Source organism: Lactuca serriola, chromosome 2 (genome assembly GCF_051521515.1).
Source record: "Lactuca serriola cultivar US96UC23 chromosome 2, Lser_US96UC23_V15, whole genome shotgun sequence".
Taxonomy (NCBI): domain Eukaryota; kingdom Viridiplantae; phylum Streptophyta; class Magnoliopsida; order Asterales; family Asteraceae; genus Lactuca; species Lactuca serriola.
The window spans coordinates 186,367,851-186,386,809 of record NC_136409.1 but is presented as its reverse complement, the minus strand read 5'-3'; the positions used below and the strand labels follow the sequence as shown (position 1 = coordinate 186,386,809).

Sequence of the window (18,959 nt, the reverse complement as noted above, 5' to 3'; positions counted from 1 at the left end):
GTTTATTAAAAGGTTCAAAAGTAAAATGTGTGAGCAAAAAAAAATACCATTCATGCAAGTTTTGATAACCACAAGGACCCTTTATGTAATTTAATCTTTATTTATACTAATAAAATAAATTAATATGAATTCACAAATAGAAGGTATTATCTACATTAATATAATTATACATTAATTAATATATTAATAGAAAGAGAAATTCACAAATAGAAAATTAGTATGTACATTAATTAATATATTAATAAAATTAATTAATATGAGATGGTATTTAATAGGTGGAAGTTGACTAAAAATGAAAAATTCTATAAAAATGACAAGTGGATATTAAATAATTCAAAAAATCTAAAAAATGACAAGTGTCAAAATAAATAAGAATATGACATGTGGCAAAATCATTCTTATTTATTAGGGTAGATATTTTTGTTTTTTAAAATATACAGTTGAAAAGAAATTGAGTCGACATGCAAATAAACAAATGCCAAAGAAGTTCATATGGAATCCAAGAGATAAAGTGCTACAAGATCTTCTTATGATATGGAATCCATGTTTATGGATCTTAGTTTATCAATCAGAGAAGGGATGATTCCAAACAAGCCTTTTACGCAATTTCAGGTTTGAAGAATTAGTACTAGCTTTGTTTACCTCTTTTGCCTTCATTGCCAATCAAAAGCATTATCGAATCTTATTAATTAGAGTAAATTACAGAAATTGTCCCTATTGTTTGGTCGAATTCTTAGTTTGGGTCCATAACTTTAAAATTTGATAGGTTATACCATGTGGTTTGTGAAAATTTCACTGTTGGTCATTGGTCCATCAAATTAATATAGATTGTTTATAAAGTTATTTTTTTTTAATATTTTTGACGTTTTATTTAAATATATCTTTTAATCTTTTTTTTTTGACGTTTTGTTCATCGAATATAATTGTTTTTAATTTTTATGTATTTATGTTTAGTTACTTATTAAATGAACGAACATAAACAAAAATTATCGTTCGTTTAGTTAAATGAACAAACATGAACAATGATATCATTCGTTTATTTATGTTCATGAGCGTTCGTTTATAATGTTTGTTTATGTTCATTTACATTCGTTCGTTTAACTTATTTATAATAATTTATGTTCAATTTTTTTATATATTACCATATTATATGTTCGTTTATGTTCATATATATTCAATTTTGTTTGTTTATCTTTGTTCGCTTATGTTCGTTTATGTTCATATGTATTTATGTTCTTTTTTTAATTATATTACCATATTATACTAAACAAACACAGTTGAATATATATGAACATAAACGAACATATAATATAGAAATATGATAAAAAAAATTGAACATAAATGAATATAAGTAAATTAAACGAATGTAAACGAACATCATAAACAAAACTTCACGAACATAAATGAATGAACGAGATCATCGTTCATGTTCGTTCATTTAACTAAAAGAACGATAATTTTTGTTCATGTTCGTTCATTTATTAAATAAACAAACACAAACGAACTTCCCGCTGAACAGTTTACAAACGGTTCAACGAACGTTCAGTTCCCAACATATAAGTGAATGATGTAAGCAAAAACACATAAAAAACAACATTAAATAATTATATTGGGCATTAAAAAATGCATTTAAATAAAACGTCAAAAATATTAAAAGATTTTTAAACCACAAAAACAAAGATAAATAAATAAAGCAAATAATAATAACAACAATAATAATAATAATAATAATAATAATAATAATAATAATAATAATAATAATATATCATTTTATATAATTTAGATAATTGATTTAAAAAATAAAAATAATTTTATAATTAATCTATATTAATTCTATTAAAACAAAGATAAAAAACAATTATATATATATATATATATATATATATATATATATATATATATATATATATATATATATATATATATAATAAATTGTTAAAAGAAAAAGAAAAAAGAACGAAAAGATAATTTGGTATTTTTATATGGACCTAGGACCAACAGTGAAATTTTTACAAACCACAGGGATGTAACCTATCAAATTTTAAACTTAGAGACTAAAACTGAGAATTCGACCAAACCATAGGGACCATGTCTGTAATTTACTCTATTAATTATTGAGTAAATTATGTGAATGGTCGATGGTTTAGGATAATTTACGTGTTTGGTCAATAATTTATCTTTTTAACTCAGATCATCCTTATAGTTTGATTTTGTTACGCCGTTGGTCCTTGCTGTATTTAAAATGACTAATATACCCTTGTTTATTAATTTAATTGCTTTATTTACAATTAACTTATTACAAAAAGTTATTTAATAGTTGTGGGTCCCATTGTTCTTATCCCATAAGGGCACCTAATTTGCCTCTAGCATCCCTTCAACTTCTACAACCACCTTCCACCTATGCCAACTTCAAAATCATATCGATTCAGACCCAAAAAGCAAACATTACTAACCTCATTTCTGAAATACAAAACTCAAAATCAATTATGGCTAAGGAAATAAACAATATTTGTTTCTGATTCTTTACTTAAAATACATAGAAACTCATAAATCACTATTACCAAACAATCAACTTCATACCCTGTAACCTAAACCTAATCTAAAACTAATCATCAAGAATGCGGTGATGTCAAAAATTAAAGGGTATGAGGCAAGTAAATCAAGTTCGTTGGAAGGAGGCTCAAGAACCACTAGTGGTGGGTAAGAAGGTGTCGTTGACGCCACCACTCTTTCACGAAGACGTGATCCGTAGTGGCAGTAAGGGATTGGAAACGTCGTCGTCATCCTTCCCGACAGTGGTGGTTAGCATTTCATGGGACAACAGTAGTAGGTGGAGAAAAGAGGAATATGAATTAAAGATGTGAGTTTAGATGCAGATCGGCGAAGGATTGTGCGTTTAGATGCAGATCAGTAACTCTCCGATTGGTAAGATGCAATCAACCGTTGTAGATGATGGTCCATATTTAGATGCAGATCGACGGTGCTTCCACATTTCCTTTAATGTCTTTAGGGGATGCAGTTAGGGTGGCAGACCATGGGCTTCACCGGAGGGCTCACCGACGATGACTAGATAGTAGTTGAGGGAAAGAGACGAGCTGTGTGTTTGGCTTAACTTTTTAAATGACTTTTGACTTTATCTTTTAGAAAAAGTTTCAAAAGATGTTTGGCAAAAGGAAAAGGACTTTTGTAAATGACTTTTCCCATAGAGTAATTTGAGTCTTTTTGAAAAGTCACGATTACCTGACTTTTCCCAACTTTTCACCAGCTAAAAATATTAAATTACCAATATATCCTTCATCTACCTTAAACATGTCATTTTTGTCATTTTACATGTAAAAGTTAAACCAAACACTTTAATTTTAGACTTTTTACCTTCAAAAGTCAATCCAAACACATTTTAAAAAATAACTTTTATAAAAAGTTCTTTTACAAAAAGGACTTTTGCCCCACAAAAGCTAAGCCAAACACCCCCGAGGTCAAGGTAGAATAAAGGTGCAATATTAGCTTTGGTTACTAGTAGCGGGTACGGTGGTTGTAGTGGATACCAAAAGTTTAAGTTCCGGTGGTGGTAGAGGATACTAGAAATTTCAGGTTTGCTTTTGTACTTTCTTGTAACTTGGTATGAGAGAACTAAACATCAATTAAGTAAAGTAAAAGGGAAGAAGGGTTCATGTAGGTAAGGTAAAAAGGAAGAATGGGTGGCTAGATGTGGGACCATATTTATTAAATAATTTCTTATATCATAAATTAATTATAAATTAGACAATTAAAGTAATAAAATAAAGGTATATTAGTCATTTTAAGTCTGTTAGGGACCAATGATGCAGCAAAATCAAACTATAGAGACGGATCGAGTTAAAAAAAATAAGTTAGGGTCCAAACATGTAAATTACCGTAAATTATAAGGACCATTTGTATAATTTACCCTTAATTATTAATATTAAAAATTTTCTCAAATGACAAGGGTTTTATGATATAAGGAACCCACGACAACTCATACATTCCAAGAAATCAAGGACTCTTAAGGACTATAAACATATCAATATTTTTAAAACATAAACATATCAATTTCGGTTGTTGTATATGATAACTTAGTTTTTTCCTCTTTTGTTTTATATAACTTATTAATAAAAAATCATCTATATATTTCCATTGTTATTGGTGGGAACGGTGATACCGAGATCATTAAACATGGATTTGTATGGTATTGAAACATATTCAAGCAAAGTTCAATACAAGTTATCAGATGTCAAGAAAAGTTCAATACAAGTTACGAGGTGTGGAGTCCACACTCGTAAAATCTAATTTGATCATAAACACAAGGAATAGCCCATAGCCTCATACACACTGTAGTGTAGGAATTAAGATATTGGAAAATGTATGAAAAAAATGGTTAAGGCCCGTGTTTAACACGATGTCTTTAAAATAAATTTGTCCGCTAGCGGGTGTTTGTTTCCCATGATACAGAAATTAAAACGATTCTTCAAGATCGCTGAACTTTTCTAAGCCTAGATAATACATTCACATCAACAAGAAAATGACAAAATAGAGGAGAAGACACTTCGATATTTTTCTAAAGGTGATGGAGCATCTCTATTTATACACCAAACCATAACCATCATTTTAATGGCATAATTAAACACCGAGATTGTAGATTGTAACTGAAATAGTGGTTAATATTGTCAATAATATGAATTTGAAACTGGCTATTAATTAAAATGTTAGTTATGACAAAAAAAATTTGCAAAAATATCCATGAACTTTTCTAGTGACCGGTAGTGTATTAGTACCCATAGAATGTGCACCTGCACACAAGTTTAGTGAAGTCAAATGATATTTTCATATCTATCTGTTTATCTATCTATATATATATATATATATATATATATATATATATATATATATATATATATATATATCTTAATGTTTTTAGCCATTTTTATGCTCATTATAGGACAAAAAATACTTAATCTATTATATGTTGTGTTGTAGAAGTAAAAGACATGCTCGGGAACGAAAAGGAAGGAAGCCGGAAGCTAGGAATTTGGATCAAGGATAAAATGAAGAAAATTATGCTTACCACGATGCGGCGTTTTGAAATTTCCGAACGAACCTCAAAGACTTGTTGATTACTTGATAAACCTAAAGACCACGTCGTGGTGGACTTACCACGACGTGGTGAACTGACTTCGAGAAAAATATATATATAAGGCACATTCCTATGAAAACCTAACTTTTGTTGGAGCTTTAGTCGACTTTTGAAGGCCAAGAATGTTGTTTGGAAGCTTGGAGTTGCAAAAGATCGATTAGAAGCTTGATTATGAGAGATTTGAGGCAAGACTTCTTATATTTACTTATTCTTCTTGTGTTTGATCATGGATTACATGTTGAATTTTGTTTTTACACGTTTTTTTGTTGAAGTTAAGGGCTAAATACCCTAACTTTCGTTTAGACTAGATTACTTGCTTATTATGAGTTGATTTATGGATTGGATTATGCTAAGTTGGTTATTTGTTATGTTAGCTTATTAAAGAACCTCTCTATGCTTATGATAACTACTAATATGTTTATTGTTAAGTTTAATTAAGTTTGCATGACCTATCATTCTTGATTAACTTGAATCTTATGATCTTGTGAATTACAAAATTGTAGACTAGTGTTTTGACCAAAACCTAGGGTTAAATTGAAAAATGGGTAAGTAAATGTAGGAGCTAATATATAAGGATCACTCATATATTGAATTGATTTAATTAACCAAATAGATCAATCCACCATAAGTCTAACATAACTCGAACCGAACACTAGTAAATTTGTTAGTTTATCCGCTTGATCACCGTATGAATAAACTTATTTGCTAAAGGATTAGGTTAGTGAACATTAATCTGATCATCTTAGGAGTCGGTAATCAATGAAGCATTAATCAATTACACTTCCATTAAATCAACCATAATAGCAAGTATATTGAATCTATACGAATGTCTCTCATTAATCTTGATTAAAATCATCTTTTGTGTTTCTTGCTTTTAATTTTGCTTTTTGTTTCATTAGTTGATAATTAGTTTCTTTCTAAGTTTTAGTTTGATTAATTAAGTTTCTAGTCTTGCAAAACTAGAGAAAAAAAACCCTTTTTAATTTAATAGTAAATTAGGTAACTTAGTAGATAAAACTAGTTAGTAATTTTGTTCCTTGTGTTCAATACACGACTATTTGTGTTATTCTATTTTCGACTAGGTACAATGCCTTAGGAGTAATAATTAGTTATATTAGTTTGTTAAAACTAGTGCATAATTATTTCACATCAAGTTTTGGCGCCGTTGCCGGGGAACTGTCAATTTTCAGTTAATTTTTATCTGTTATTTATTAGGAATTTTTTTATGTCTATTTTCTCTTAATTTTCGTTTTAGTTTAACAGTACTATAAGAATCGATACTGAACATCCCCCCTGTAATTGTACATGCTCCCATAGCAAACTCATCAAGCAGTTAGTTTTTATTTTTTGTTTTGTTCTTTTTATGCTTTTCATCTATTTTTGTTTCAGTAATTTATGACCCGAGGACCCAAGACACCAATTATACCACCGTTTGACGATCTTGAGTCAGTATTCCATAAGAAGAAGACAACCAAACTTGGAGAATCAAGCAACAAGATTCTAGAAAGCGAATTTGAAAGTTTTGAGAAGACACCTAACAAAAGGGAAGTAGGATACGAGTCCAAAACATAATCAGGAAAAGGAAGCAAACCCAAAAGCGAGCCCAAAAACAACATGGCAGACATTGCTAACATGACGATGGAGGCATACAAGAGACGAATACGTGAAGACACCGGACCAGGACTTGTGCAACTCACAATTCCCAACACAGCTAGCTTTGAGTTAAAAGGACACATACTTGCTCAATTGAAAGACATATCATTCCATGGGAAATACCATGAGGACGCTTACAAGCACATTAATGAGGTCAAAGATATCGCCAACTACTTCAACATACCAAACATACCACACGGTACGGTTCTACTAAGAATGCTCCCCGTTACTCTTAAGGGTGCAGCAAAGGACTAGCTGAAGGCACTCCTAGTGGGCACAATAACAACATGGGCGCAAATGCGTGAAGAATTCATACAACAATTTTGCCCCCCATCGAAGGTTTCAAATTAAAGAATGTCATTGCAAAATTTGAGCAAAACGTGGGAGAGTCTTTATACGAGGCATGAAAGCGCTATAAGGGATTGCTTAGAAACTGTCCCCAAAATGATCTAAATATCCAACAAGAAGTAGCAATGTTTTATGATGGGGTAAACGTAAAGACTATGCAACTCCTTGATTCTCAAGAGCCACTCACAAAGAAAGCACTGGTCGTAATCAAGGAGTTCATCGCAGAATTCTCCAAACATTCAAGAGAATATCATAACCCTCAACAAGATGTAACTAGGGGAATTGTGAATTCTACTTCAGATGACATGGCAGCAGTTTTAGCAGTGTTGCATAACATGGATAGAAGGATGACTAAAATGGATTAAACAATCAATGCAATATGCATCCCAAATCCATTTTCGGAATTATTTACATGCTCAGAAAGGAAATGAGAAGCACTACACCCCTAACAACTATCATTTGCCTTAAAACCTTCCAAACTTAAATCCTTAATTCAAGAAAGACCCGAACCATCGCTTTTACCATTATACCTTTGAGCTCCAAAGCATAAATCGAACTCTTTGATTACATAATCTACATTACCCACATCCAAATGGGTCCAAACCTATCTTTCCCAAAGCCCAAAGCATTATGACAATTGATCTTCGGGTCACGACCTCGAATTAAGAAACGAGTCGAAATTGGGTGTTACAAGTCTCCCCTACTTAAATTAGATTTCGTCCTCGAAATCACTCCTTGCTTCCTTCCAGGAAATCAGACGATCCGACCAATTCCTCTCGAACCCTGCTTCGACAAAAAGTTGACTCGTACTCATAGTGATCTTCCAATGCTATCATTAAAACCCAACCTTATTAGGAGTAATACACCCTGATGGAGAACGAATTATTAATCCACTAGCTTTAAATAATATGGGAAAACCAGCACTCCTCTGCTATAAGTCTAGAACCTAAAACTTTAGTTGGCCTTCATACAAGAAGAACCATTCTGAAATACAATCAATATAACCTCTTTCTACAATCCGAACTAAAATAAATCCCTCCGATCCTAAATCATCTAGCTGACACCCCTGCCAGACAGAATCCTTCATATCAATAAAGATGACTCCTAATGCGAGTCTCAACCCCTTGAGTCAACTGGGAACATTACCCACATCCCAAAATCCAAAGATTTACACTTGCATTCTATCTGAAATCTTCCGATTCTACTGTAACCTTCCACTAAACTGAGATATAAAATCCCCAATTGACCGCTGAGACTGACAATCTCACACCTGGTCCCATCATAAGGCTCTGACTAAGAGCCTTACTAATAAGGGCTACCCTAGCCTAACCACCACACGGATGCTAAGAACTTGCCACAGAGTCATCCTTCTCTCAACGTGATCTAATACCTTGATCAAGCCAATTTCCACCGGGTCTCACACACACTATCAAAACCCAACGGGCCTCGCCCACGGATCTCACCTAATTTAGTGTTGCTCAGGCCCAACATCGCCTCAGGTCCAACGATCCTCATACTAAACAAGGAGTGGTCCTCCACCGATATTGTCCGCCCCGACCCAGGCATGCGTTGGTCCTTCCTCAGACCAACGACTACTCCTACAATGGCCTACCTCATTCTGGTGAATATTACGACTACATCGCAGACTTACAACACTTCCCTGACAGCCTATCATCCTTGTGTATGCTACGGTTACCCCGTAGTCTTCCCATATCCGTCATGAACCTGAATCATGGTCTTGATCTCCATCTACAATACCAACCCACAATCAAACACAGGACAAAATCACATTGATTGTATCCCAATCAGGTGTTCGGATCATGCTTCCAACCCTAAGGCCTTCATCAGACAAGAACATGTAGAGAGGCTCTAACACAACCCTCATCCTGGATCCAACCACATATCTTGCATCACTACGAATGTGTCACCCTATCGATGAAAGTTTCTAACCCCCAACCTTGTGCAACCTCTATCCAGATAGCAACTTGAACTAGTTTCCCTCTCAACTAGGGCGTGGAGCTCCTTCTTGCTCTGCACCTGATTCAATCCCAAGAAATCTAAACGGTTCTCCCCCACTTGGATTCTACTACACCTTGTCAACCTTACTAAAGACAACGAATGATGAATATCTTAATTGAAACTAGTGGATCACCAACCCAACATCCCACTAGCCGAAGGATTTATGCATTCTAACATCTCAAACCAATACAACTTGAAATTTATTTGACAACCCTAACGTCTGAACAAAACCACGCGACCATCAGCATCATCCACTCACCACCGCTACTTCCTTAGTAACGGTAGCGATTAGACCCAAGATTCCATCAATAAACTAATGTCATCCATACGAAGCGAAACAAGCACTTCTGAACTCTGACTTTGTTGTGCCAAGAGGGGAAAACCAACTTCCAAGAGATATTTTCCTCAAAGATTCTGATGCAAGGACTACCCTCACGTTCTGAGAACATTGACCTGGCATCAACCCTCTTGCTCTCAATCCCAATGAATCCTTTGTACCTCACATATACCTTGAATTTCAAAAGTTAAATTAACTTGCACTACAACTTCCTTTGCCCCATTACGGAACTAACACGTTGATCCGACTACTGATCTTCCAAGTGTGCCCCTAATTTGCTTCCACCAATGGCCCACAAAAAAATGCCTGACAATCTAAATCCATCTCAACAAGATGTGCCCCACTCATAACTCTCGGCATGCAGAATGACATATAACGACCCTTGATACTACTACCTAGGAAATTACAGGGAAACTAAACCAAAGTTAATGTCTTACACATGCAATCACATGATTTAAAAACACATAAGTAAAACATTAAAGCACTAGAAGAACAAAAGATAACATACCCGCGATAGCATCTAATGAAACTCTGGCCTCTCCCGAATGAGGCTTCAATGCAAGGATCCTTACTAATGGGGCTTCCGTCCTACCCTCACGACCGTCAAAGATCCTCAAAGTAGCTAGAGCAGGTGCCCTCACTGCTCCACTCATCATCCGCGGATAGTCAGCCTTCTTGTGGACCACCTAATTGCAATGAAAACACATCTAAATCGATCCTCAAGGAAAATCACTACTGAAATAACCCATCTGATTGAAACTAAAACATCCCATCCTTGTCTTCCGACAGCCTCCATCATGGGTCCTCCCACACTTGGCACAACAGCTCCAGTCTTGTTGGCCTACCCAACGTGAATCCTGAGTCCTGGGCCTCTTCTCCTGCCCACTACAATGTGAATATGCTCTGTCTTCCTCTTCCTGAGGTGCTCCAAATAAATCTCCCGCTCTCGGGTTCTAGCAATCATATCATTTAGGGTCTTGCACCCTGACAAGTTCACAAACTAACTGATGTCATCCATCAACATATCATGATACCTTGCCTTCTTCATCTCCTCGTCTGCCGCATACTGTGGAACCAACAAATCCCTTTCCCAAAATGAGGGAGTCCTTGCTCCCATCTGTCCTGCCATGATCTCGGCCCAAAAGTGCCTAAGTCGCTCATCCAGCAACTCCATAATCCTAGTGTAGTATGCGTCCTAACGCTACTGTATAATCTCCACAACCCCTTCCTTGATCGTACCAAAACTTTCAGGAGTCTGTTCCAAAATACCATGGCTAATCTCCAACGAGATGAACCCTCGCATCCGCTCATCCATCGGCTCGGTGCCAGCACCAAACCCTAAACCAGATTCTCTGTCACAAGCTCTCATCACCAGACTGAGGCTGCAACGCTAGGATCCTTACTACTGGGGCTTCCGCCCTACCCTCACGACTGTCAGAGATCCTCAAAGTAGCTGGAGCAGGTGCCCTCACTGCTCCACTCATCATCCACGGACAGTCAACCTTCTTATGGACCACCTAAATGCAATGAAAACACATCTAAATCGATCCAAAAGGGAAATCCCTACTGAAATGACCCATCTGACTACAAGTAAAACATCCCATCCTTGTCTTCCAACAGCCTCCCTCATGGGTCCTCCCATATTTGGCACAACAACTCCAGTCTTGCTGGCCTACTAAACGTGAATCCTGAGTCTTGGGCCTCTTCGCCTGGCCCACTGCAATGTGAATATGCTCTGTCTTCCTCTTCCTGAGGTGCTCCAAATAAATCACCCGCTCTCGGGGTCTAGCAATTGTATCATTTAGGGTCTTGCACCCTGACAAGCTCAGAAACTCACTGATGTCATCCATCAACATATCATGATACCTTGCCTTTTTCATCTCCTCGTCTACAACATACTGTGGAACCAACAAATCCCTTTCCCAAAATGAGGGAGTCCTTGCTCCCAACTGTCCTTCCGTGATCTCGTCCCAAAAGTGCCTGAGTCGTTCATCCAGCAACTCCATAATCCCAGTGCAGTATGCATCCTAACGCTACTATATAATCTCCACAATCCCTTCCTTGATCGTACCAAAACTTTAAGGAGTTTGTTCCAAAAATACCACGGCTGATCTCCAACGAGATGAACCCCCGCATCCGCTCATCCATCGACTCAGTGCTAGCACCAAAGCCTGAACCAGATCCTCTATCACAATCTCTCATCACCATACTGAAAAGCAACCATACAAATATCAGATCATACTTAAAGAATCCTCATCCCACAGGCTTCCTAGATTTTATGTGAATCCCATCGATGCGATTATGGATCCTATGCTTTCACTAGTACGAGCCAAATACTACCTTCCACACATATCCATACTTTTCTCAAGAATTATCCTGAATGCTCTAAGTCACCTTTTCAAACTGGTACTCCAAGAACCCGTTGAACAGCACATCCATACCCACTAAAACACCTCTTAGGCTCTCCTATGTTCCTCTTCCTCAACCTGTCATCAGCTACTGAAGAACTCCCACTAATGTCAGCTAACTACTTTATGAATGCAATCACATGCAACACGGCTTAGATAATGATTTGAGTAAAAGACTCAATCCTACAACGGTTGGACTCAGACAAGAGCTGCACAATAGGGTCATATCTACACTTTGAGATTATTTAACCTTTGCAGCATGCAACTTAACATATTCATGAAATAATTAACTCACATTAGTATTAGTCCCACAAATCATAAAGCATGCTACATTGGGGCATCGGAAAAACTAACCAGCGCATCACCTAATCAGGCCATTCTATCCCAATCATCTGAAATCCATACTAGCATGCAGTTCTAAAAGCTCAAGAAATAATCATACAAAGGCATCTCTCCTAACATGAAATCTTGAGCAGATCCTTAGCTCTAATCTACCATGCAATTCTCATTACATATAACATATCAACATGTACATGTATTTAGAGAATCACTTACTTGAGTCGGTCCGATTGCATGCATCACACCCCCTTTTTCTTTTAAAAAAATCTTTTAGAAATTTGTTTTCTTTCAAAAGATTATAAACAGTTTGAGTTCAGTCACACCTGAGAGTGTGCCCGAATCCCTCAAACCAAGGCTCTGATACCAACTTGTAACATCCCAAAAATCATAAGGTAAAATTTTCATTTTTAATTCAACCCATAAACACCATTTATTCTTATCAACCATTCAAAAGTGTATCAGAATAAAAATAGTTATCAGAGTACAATCTCACAATCATAAAGTGCGGAAACATAGGTGGATATGCTGCTATTAAGTCGGGTCCTTCCCTTTCGAACTGGAAGTACTTGAAACCATAACCATAAAATTGTAAGCACAATACTTAACAACTTTCCCAAAATACCACATATCATACATATATGTCAGCTCGAGGCTATATCGGATCTATTTCACCCTCAGGTCCATTTCACCCCCGGGTCTATTTCAACTCATATGTCAGCTCAAGGTTGTACCAGATCTATTTCACCCCCGAGTCTATTTCAACCCATATGTCAGCTCAAGTTTGTACTGGGTCTACTTCACCCCCACATAAATATAACAAATATGCATACATGCATACAACAAGAGTCACAAAGACAACAAGCACATAACATATCCTAGTGGGCTGACATTAGTGGCTTCGACTCAGGGGTATAGTTAGGAGACTCACCTCAATCCAAAGATAACCAAATCGCACACGCTATTGCTATCAGGTTCCTCACGCTTTACACATCCAAACTATCCCTAATCAAATCAATAATTAAGGTAGTTACCTTAATCCAAGGTCCAATTCATATTCTATCATTCCAATAGGTAAAAGACCATTTTACCCTTCCCATATCTGATCCAACAAATCATGGCCCAAATCCCAAAAAGGCCCATTAAGGCACCTTGGTAATGACTTAAGGACTTTAAATAGGGTCTAAGACTCAAAATTAGGGTTTGAGTCTGGGTCGCCTACACCCAACGTACTCCTGGTATGACTAGTGTACCAGGCTGGTGATCCATGATCACTCTTGCCCAGTATGCACAGTGTACGCCCATCATACTCAGCTTAACCCAAAATCTCCATAACTTCTGCTGGCCATAACTTCTGCATCCCAAATCCGTTTTCGGCGTTATTTATATGCTCGGAAAGGTAATGAGAAGCACTACACTCCTATCAACTCTCATTTGCCTTAAAACCTTATGAACTTAAATCCTTAATTCAAGAAATGCCCGAATCATCACTTTTACCTTTATACCCTTGAGCTCCAAAGCACAAACCAAAATCTTGGATTACATAATCTACATTACCTACATGCAAATGGGTCCAAACCTAACTTTCCCAAATCTCAAAGCCTTATGACAATTGATCTTCAGGTCATGGCCCCGAATTAAGAAACGACTCGAAACAGGGTATTACACCACTACCACCTCAGTTGACTCCATGCAACGAGCCTCTGGTATGTATACGTGACCCAATATCTCTTACACAACTCAAAAACTTTACCTCTTCATGCATGACCCCGTGAACAACATCTTGAACTTTTTGGACAGGTGTTTCGATACACCATGTGTATCATCTCTTTGGGCCTTCACATCTCATCATCTTCCTCATCCCAACTCACAATCTATTCAGATGCGAACTGAGGTTATCATGATTCATGGTTCTCCAACAACAAGTCACAATCTCCCATTTAAGCATCGAAGTTGAATATCATGGTGAGGCTAATTTCGTTGTCGAAAATAGTTGGTTGCATAACTTGCTACTTGAATTACATATCCCAACCAAGCACGCCATGCTCGTTTATTGTGACAATATCTATGATATCTACCTTTGTTGTAATCTGGTACATCATCAATGCACAAAGCACGTGGAGCTAAAGACTCACATTGTTAGAGAAGATGTTGCATTTGCAAAGTTCATGTTCTTCATGTCATTTCCGAGTTCCAATAATATGCTAATATCTTTACGAAGGGCATGCCACGATACATGTTTACATGATGTTGAGACAATCTAACGATCACCGCCTATTGTTCCAACTATGTGCAGTGTTAGAGATTGTATATAATTGTATTTATTAGTTTCTATGTGTATCTACTTTTCCATATATATTTCTTTTTGTATCATCTATATACATGAAAGTCAGAAACAACAATCCCAATCGGGCAATTCAACCAAAACTATCAATGCAAACTATCACCTTCTTTGACCGTATAAATTACTTCAAAAATCTTATTCCCATTTGTACTCCCCACTTCTCATATATCTTCTGTTTGACATTTGGTACCATCGATCGAAGTCTGTTACTCTAATAATTGGAAAAGAAATTGACAAGTGGACATACAGGTATCCAAGCAAAATATGCTTTTTCTACAGCTTTTTCCTATTGGGTATCTTCAAAGCACGAATCTCCCCGACCCCACCTCGGTCAAAAGCTTTTCAGTCCCATCTTTTCCTTTGAAAAAGTCAATCTATCTATAATGCAGCATCCTGTGTCTGTCTGTTGTGCGTGTGTGCCCATCACTCCATCACTTAATGTAGGATGCCTAAACCTGGGCATGCTGATCCAGGATCTTATCTTTAATATCAATAATCCCCATGCAGTGATATACTCTGTTATCTAGCATCTTATCCCTCTTTTCATCCCTTAGTTTACTTATCCACGCAAACAGCTAAGACAAGATCTATCTATAAAAGAACAAATCCATATCCAAGACTCGTTTTAGGAGACCAATTAATGCTCGATCCCGATAGAAGTAATCATCTGATTTCAAGAATTAACAACTTTATGCATCAATAAAGTTAATCAAACTACACAAAGTAGCGTATGAGTTTATAAAACTCAAGATTTTAAGTGTGTGCATATCTCACCCAAGGGTCGAGAAGGAACCAAGTTGACAATGAATGAAGAGGGGCCGACCATGGAATAAAGTAAGAAGCAGGAATCGTAGAAATAGGACTGAGAGGACGAGAAATATTCTCAACGATGTGGAGTGGGACCATGCATGGGTTCATCAAGCATGTTCATTTTGTTCTTGGAATATGCAGTCAACCATGCATTCATTCAATAGATAGAGACCTTCGCACGTGCACACTAACGCAAAAAAGTTATCTTAAGGAATCAGTCATTCTTTTTTGCTTCTTACGTTGTATCCACTAGTTCCAATTACCTCGACTATGTTTGACCAGATTGTACTTAAGTTTCAGACTTGCTAAGCTACTCCCCCTGTATGAAAAGTTGGATCGATCCATTTTATGAAAATAGAAATAGTATATATATGTAACTTTTTTCCCGGTTCACTGGTGCTATAAATACCTTCAACATTCTTCCATTTCTTCCTCAAACCCTCTAAACATTTCTTCTCCTGCAACTACAAGAAACAATTCTTATTCATATCAAAATGGACCCTTCAGACACTCTAAGGTAACAAGCATTATTCAATTATACTCCCTCTTTCACACACACATATCGTGTATCGTATGTCTGCATGCATGCATAAATAGTATATATCAAGATGATCATGTGCCACTTGCTTTCCATTATAATTTATAATATAATCCGCAACATCACGTGTGAGATCAGTCTGCATTTATATTCATTAATTATATAACAACATGATAAGGTAAACTTATATCTTACCATGCATTATCTTGTTCAGGAATAAGTGTGCAGCCTGCTATAGGCAGTTCAACAGATTGGAGCACCTAGTGGAACACATGAGGATCTCATATCACTCGGTTCATGAGCCCATGTGTGGAATTTGTGGAAAACACTGCAGATCGTTTGAATCTCTTCGCGAGCATCTTATAGGTATTTATATATATGTTACATGATCCTGTATATTCAGTAGAGTGTAAAATGCATCACAAGGCTCTTAACTATGTGATATAATTACATGATTTTCTTAGCATCACGTACTTACATATATACATATTAATTTCTTGATTCCCAGGACCATTGCCAAAGGCAGAATGTGAAAGGGTGTTCCGTGAGCGTGGATGTGACATTTGCTTAACCATCCTTAGCAGCCGATACGCTCTCAGGGCTCACCGTGAGACATGCCAACTATCATCTGGCAATAATGTAATAATCCTCAATCTTATTATCTGTTTAATTTCTGGATATATATATATATATATATATATATATATATATATATATATATATATATATATATATATATATATATATATATATACACATGTGTATTAATCAAGAATGCTCCTGACTGTTATTAATTAATTAATTGCTCCAGGGTCTATTACAACGATTTGCTAACATGGGCATCCAAGATGAGCTGAGAATCGATAGTGGAAAAACAAGAGCAGTTGCACTTGTCTGCAAAATGGTTGGAGGTGGTAGTGATGGTTCTTTGGATATTTGTGCAAAAGTTTGCATCATTGATGAATATGAGAACATACTATTCCGTACCTATGTCAAACCGCACCTTCCTGTTACATCCTACAGGCATACATACATCTTCTCTCACTTTCTTGTCCTATTTGTTTGAAATTTAATTTAGGACCATATAATCTTTCACATATTAATAATAGGTTCTGAAAATCCATATATAGGTATGAGACAACAGGCATTCGACCAGAATACCTGAGGGATGCAATGCCACTTAGGCAAGTCCAAAGAAAGATTCAAGATTTCCTATGCAATGGGGAACCCATATGGAAGATCCGACCAAGAGGTGGGAAAGCAAGGATTCTTGTAGGTCATGGTTTGGATCATTATCTTAAATGCTTGGAATTAGAGTACCCAGCAGTTAAAATAAGGCAAGCACACAATCTTAATAATTTTCAATTACCACGTTTTTCTCAACTTATCAATTGATCCAAGTAATTTGATGATGATTATATATGTGCACTGAATTTCCGTTACAGGGATACAGCAACCTATCCACCCTTAATGAAGACCAGCAAGCTCAGCAACTCACTTAAGTATCTCACAAAAGCATACCTCGGGTAATCTTTGGTGGACCTTGATATATATGTTTCAATTCCTTTGTTACATATAACATTTAACTAATACATAAAAGGATATTTCAAGTAAATTAACTAATGGGTCTTTTCTTACACAGCTATGATATTCAAGTTGGCATACAAGACCCTTATGAAGACTGTGTTGCAACAATGAGGCTTTACAGGAGGATGAGATCCCAGATTCATAGAAATGAGAACTATCCACTTGCAACAGATCCACAAAATAAGAATAACTTTGCTTCATGGAGACAAAATGAGCTCGAGAGGATGAGTCCTGATGAATTGTTGGCAATCTCAAGGTCCGATTACTACTGTTGGTGCTTAGATAGCAAAGATTATGTTTAAACAAAGGGAAGAAGGTCTTAAATCCAGATTGTAGTGAGTGGAGTCAATAGCTAAATTGACCTAATAAATCTACAAAATAAATTGTTATGAATAGGAATAAAACATGGAAATTTATCCATGATTCTAGTAGGTTATAGGAGCTAGGGAGATTATTCATATTACGATTTTATGAGGCACATGCTTATACCATGTATGTTGATTGATTATGAATAAATTAAATGAATTTTCACTTGCCAAAGGATATTTCCAAATATCAGCTACTTGCACATCAAGCTAGCTATAACTAATTAAATCTACAATTTATTCAAATTAATATTCACAATAGCTTAATTTAACTGTATACCATATATACGAATACACGACACGGATGAAGGTTCTTAAACCCACTAATTAACCAGTTATGATTGGCGATCAGTCATTGGTCCTTCATTAATTATCAACAAAAAATTTGAAGGCAGAAATATCAAATTAGTAAGGATGAAACCAATGCTGTGCATGAGAATGAGATTACTTGAACCACGGACACTGACCGCTATTAAATTGAAATTAATTATATCGATATTAGATCGTTAGTATTTAAAAGTAATTAAATTTATAATATGACTAATAAGTTTGTGATAATATGTTTATCACTAAGAGTTTTGAGAAATATTTATTGATGCCCATTATAAATTTTATGGGTTTTGTCACCCAGTTACTTATTTTCTCGTATAATTGTTGTTGGTCTTAGACATCCATTTATTTTTTGGGGTAAAGGTGGAGTATATATATGTGTTGTGTCAAGGTGTTGCCGTTCATACCTGTTATACATGTAAGCCTTCGTGTACACGGTGTTATTGAACATATGGTCAACCAACGAAAGTTCAAATAATAAAAAACCTAAACAAACTTCAATTTATACCGACACTTACATAAAAAGAATACGTAACTAAGATTTTTTGAATCAACAAATGAAAGTTCAAATAATAAAAGGTATATTATATATGACCTGATTCGTACGTAGGAAACTTATAAGGACCAAGATAAACATGAAAGTTAAGAAAATAAAGGATTACAAGTGACATTCTACAAAGCTCAACATGAATGGGTCAAAATGATATTTTAAAAATAGTCTCATAAAAACCATGT

General features: G+C 35.8%; 1 protein-coding gene and 1 non-coding gene across 2 annotated transcripts; one reads left to right on the top strand and one right to left on the bottom strand.

Moving 5' to 3' along the window:
* Nucleotides 1-7,146: 7,146 nt before the first annotated feature.
* Nucleotides 7,147-7,253, bottom strand: LOC145090915 (small nucleolar RNA R71). Its single transcript, XR_013701837.1, has one exon. It is a non-coding gene; the product is annotated as a small nucleolar RNA R71 (small nucleolar RNA).
* An 8,429-nt stretch (nt 7,254-15,682) lies between these two features.
* LOC145087738 (RNA exonuclease 4-like) lies at nt 15,683-18,069 on the top strand. The gene is made up of 7 exons (XM_079025781.1): nt 15,683-15,921; nt 16,157-16,308; nt 16,451-16,581; nt 16,754-16,965; nt 17,073-17,279; nt 17,388-17,468; nt 17,585-18,069. Exons 1-7 carry the CDS (start codon nt 15,899-15,901, stop codon nt 17,829-17,831), a joined length of 1,053 nt encoding a protein of 350 aa, XP_078881907.1. The 5' UTR covers nt 15,683-15,898; the 3' UTR covers nt 17,832-18,069.
* The last annotated feature ends 890 nt before the right edge of the window (nt 18,070-18,959 follow it).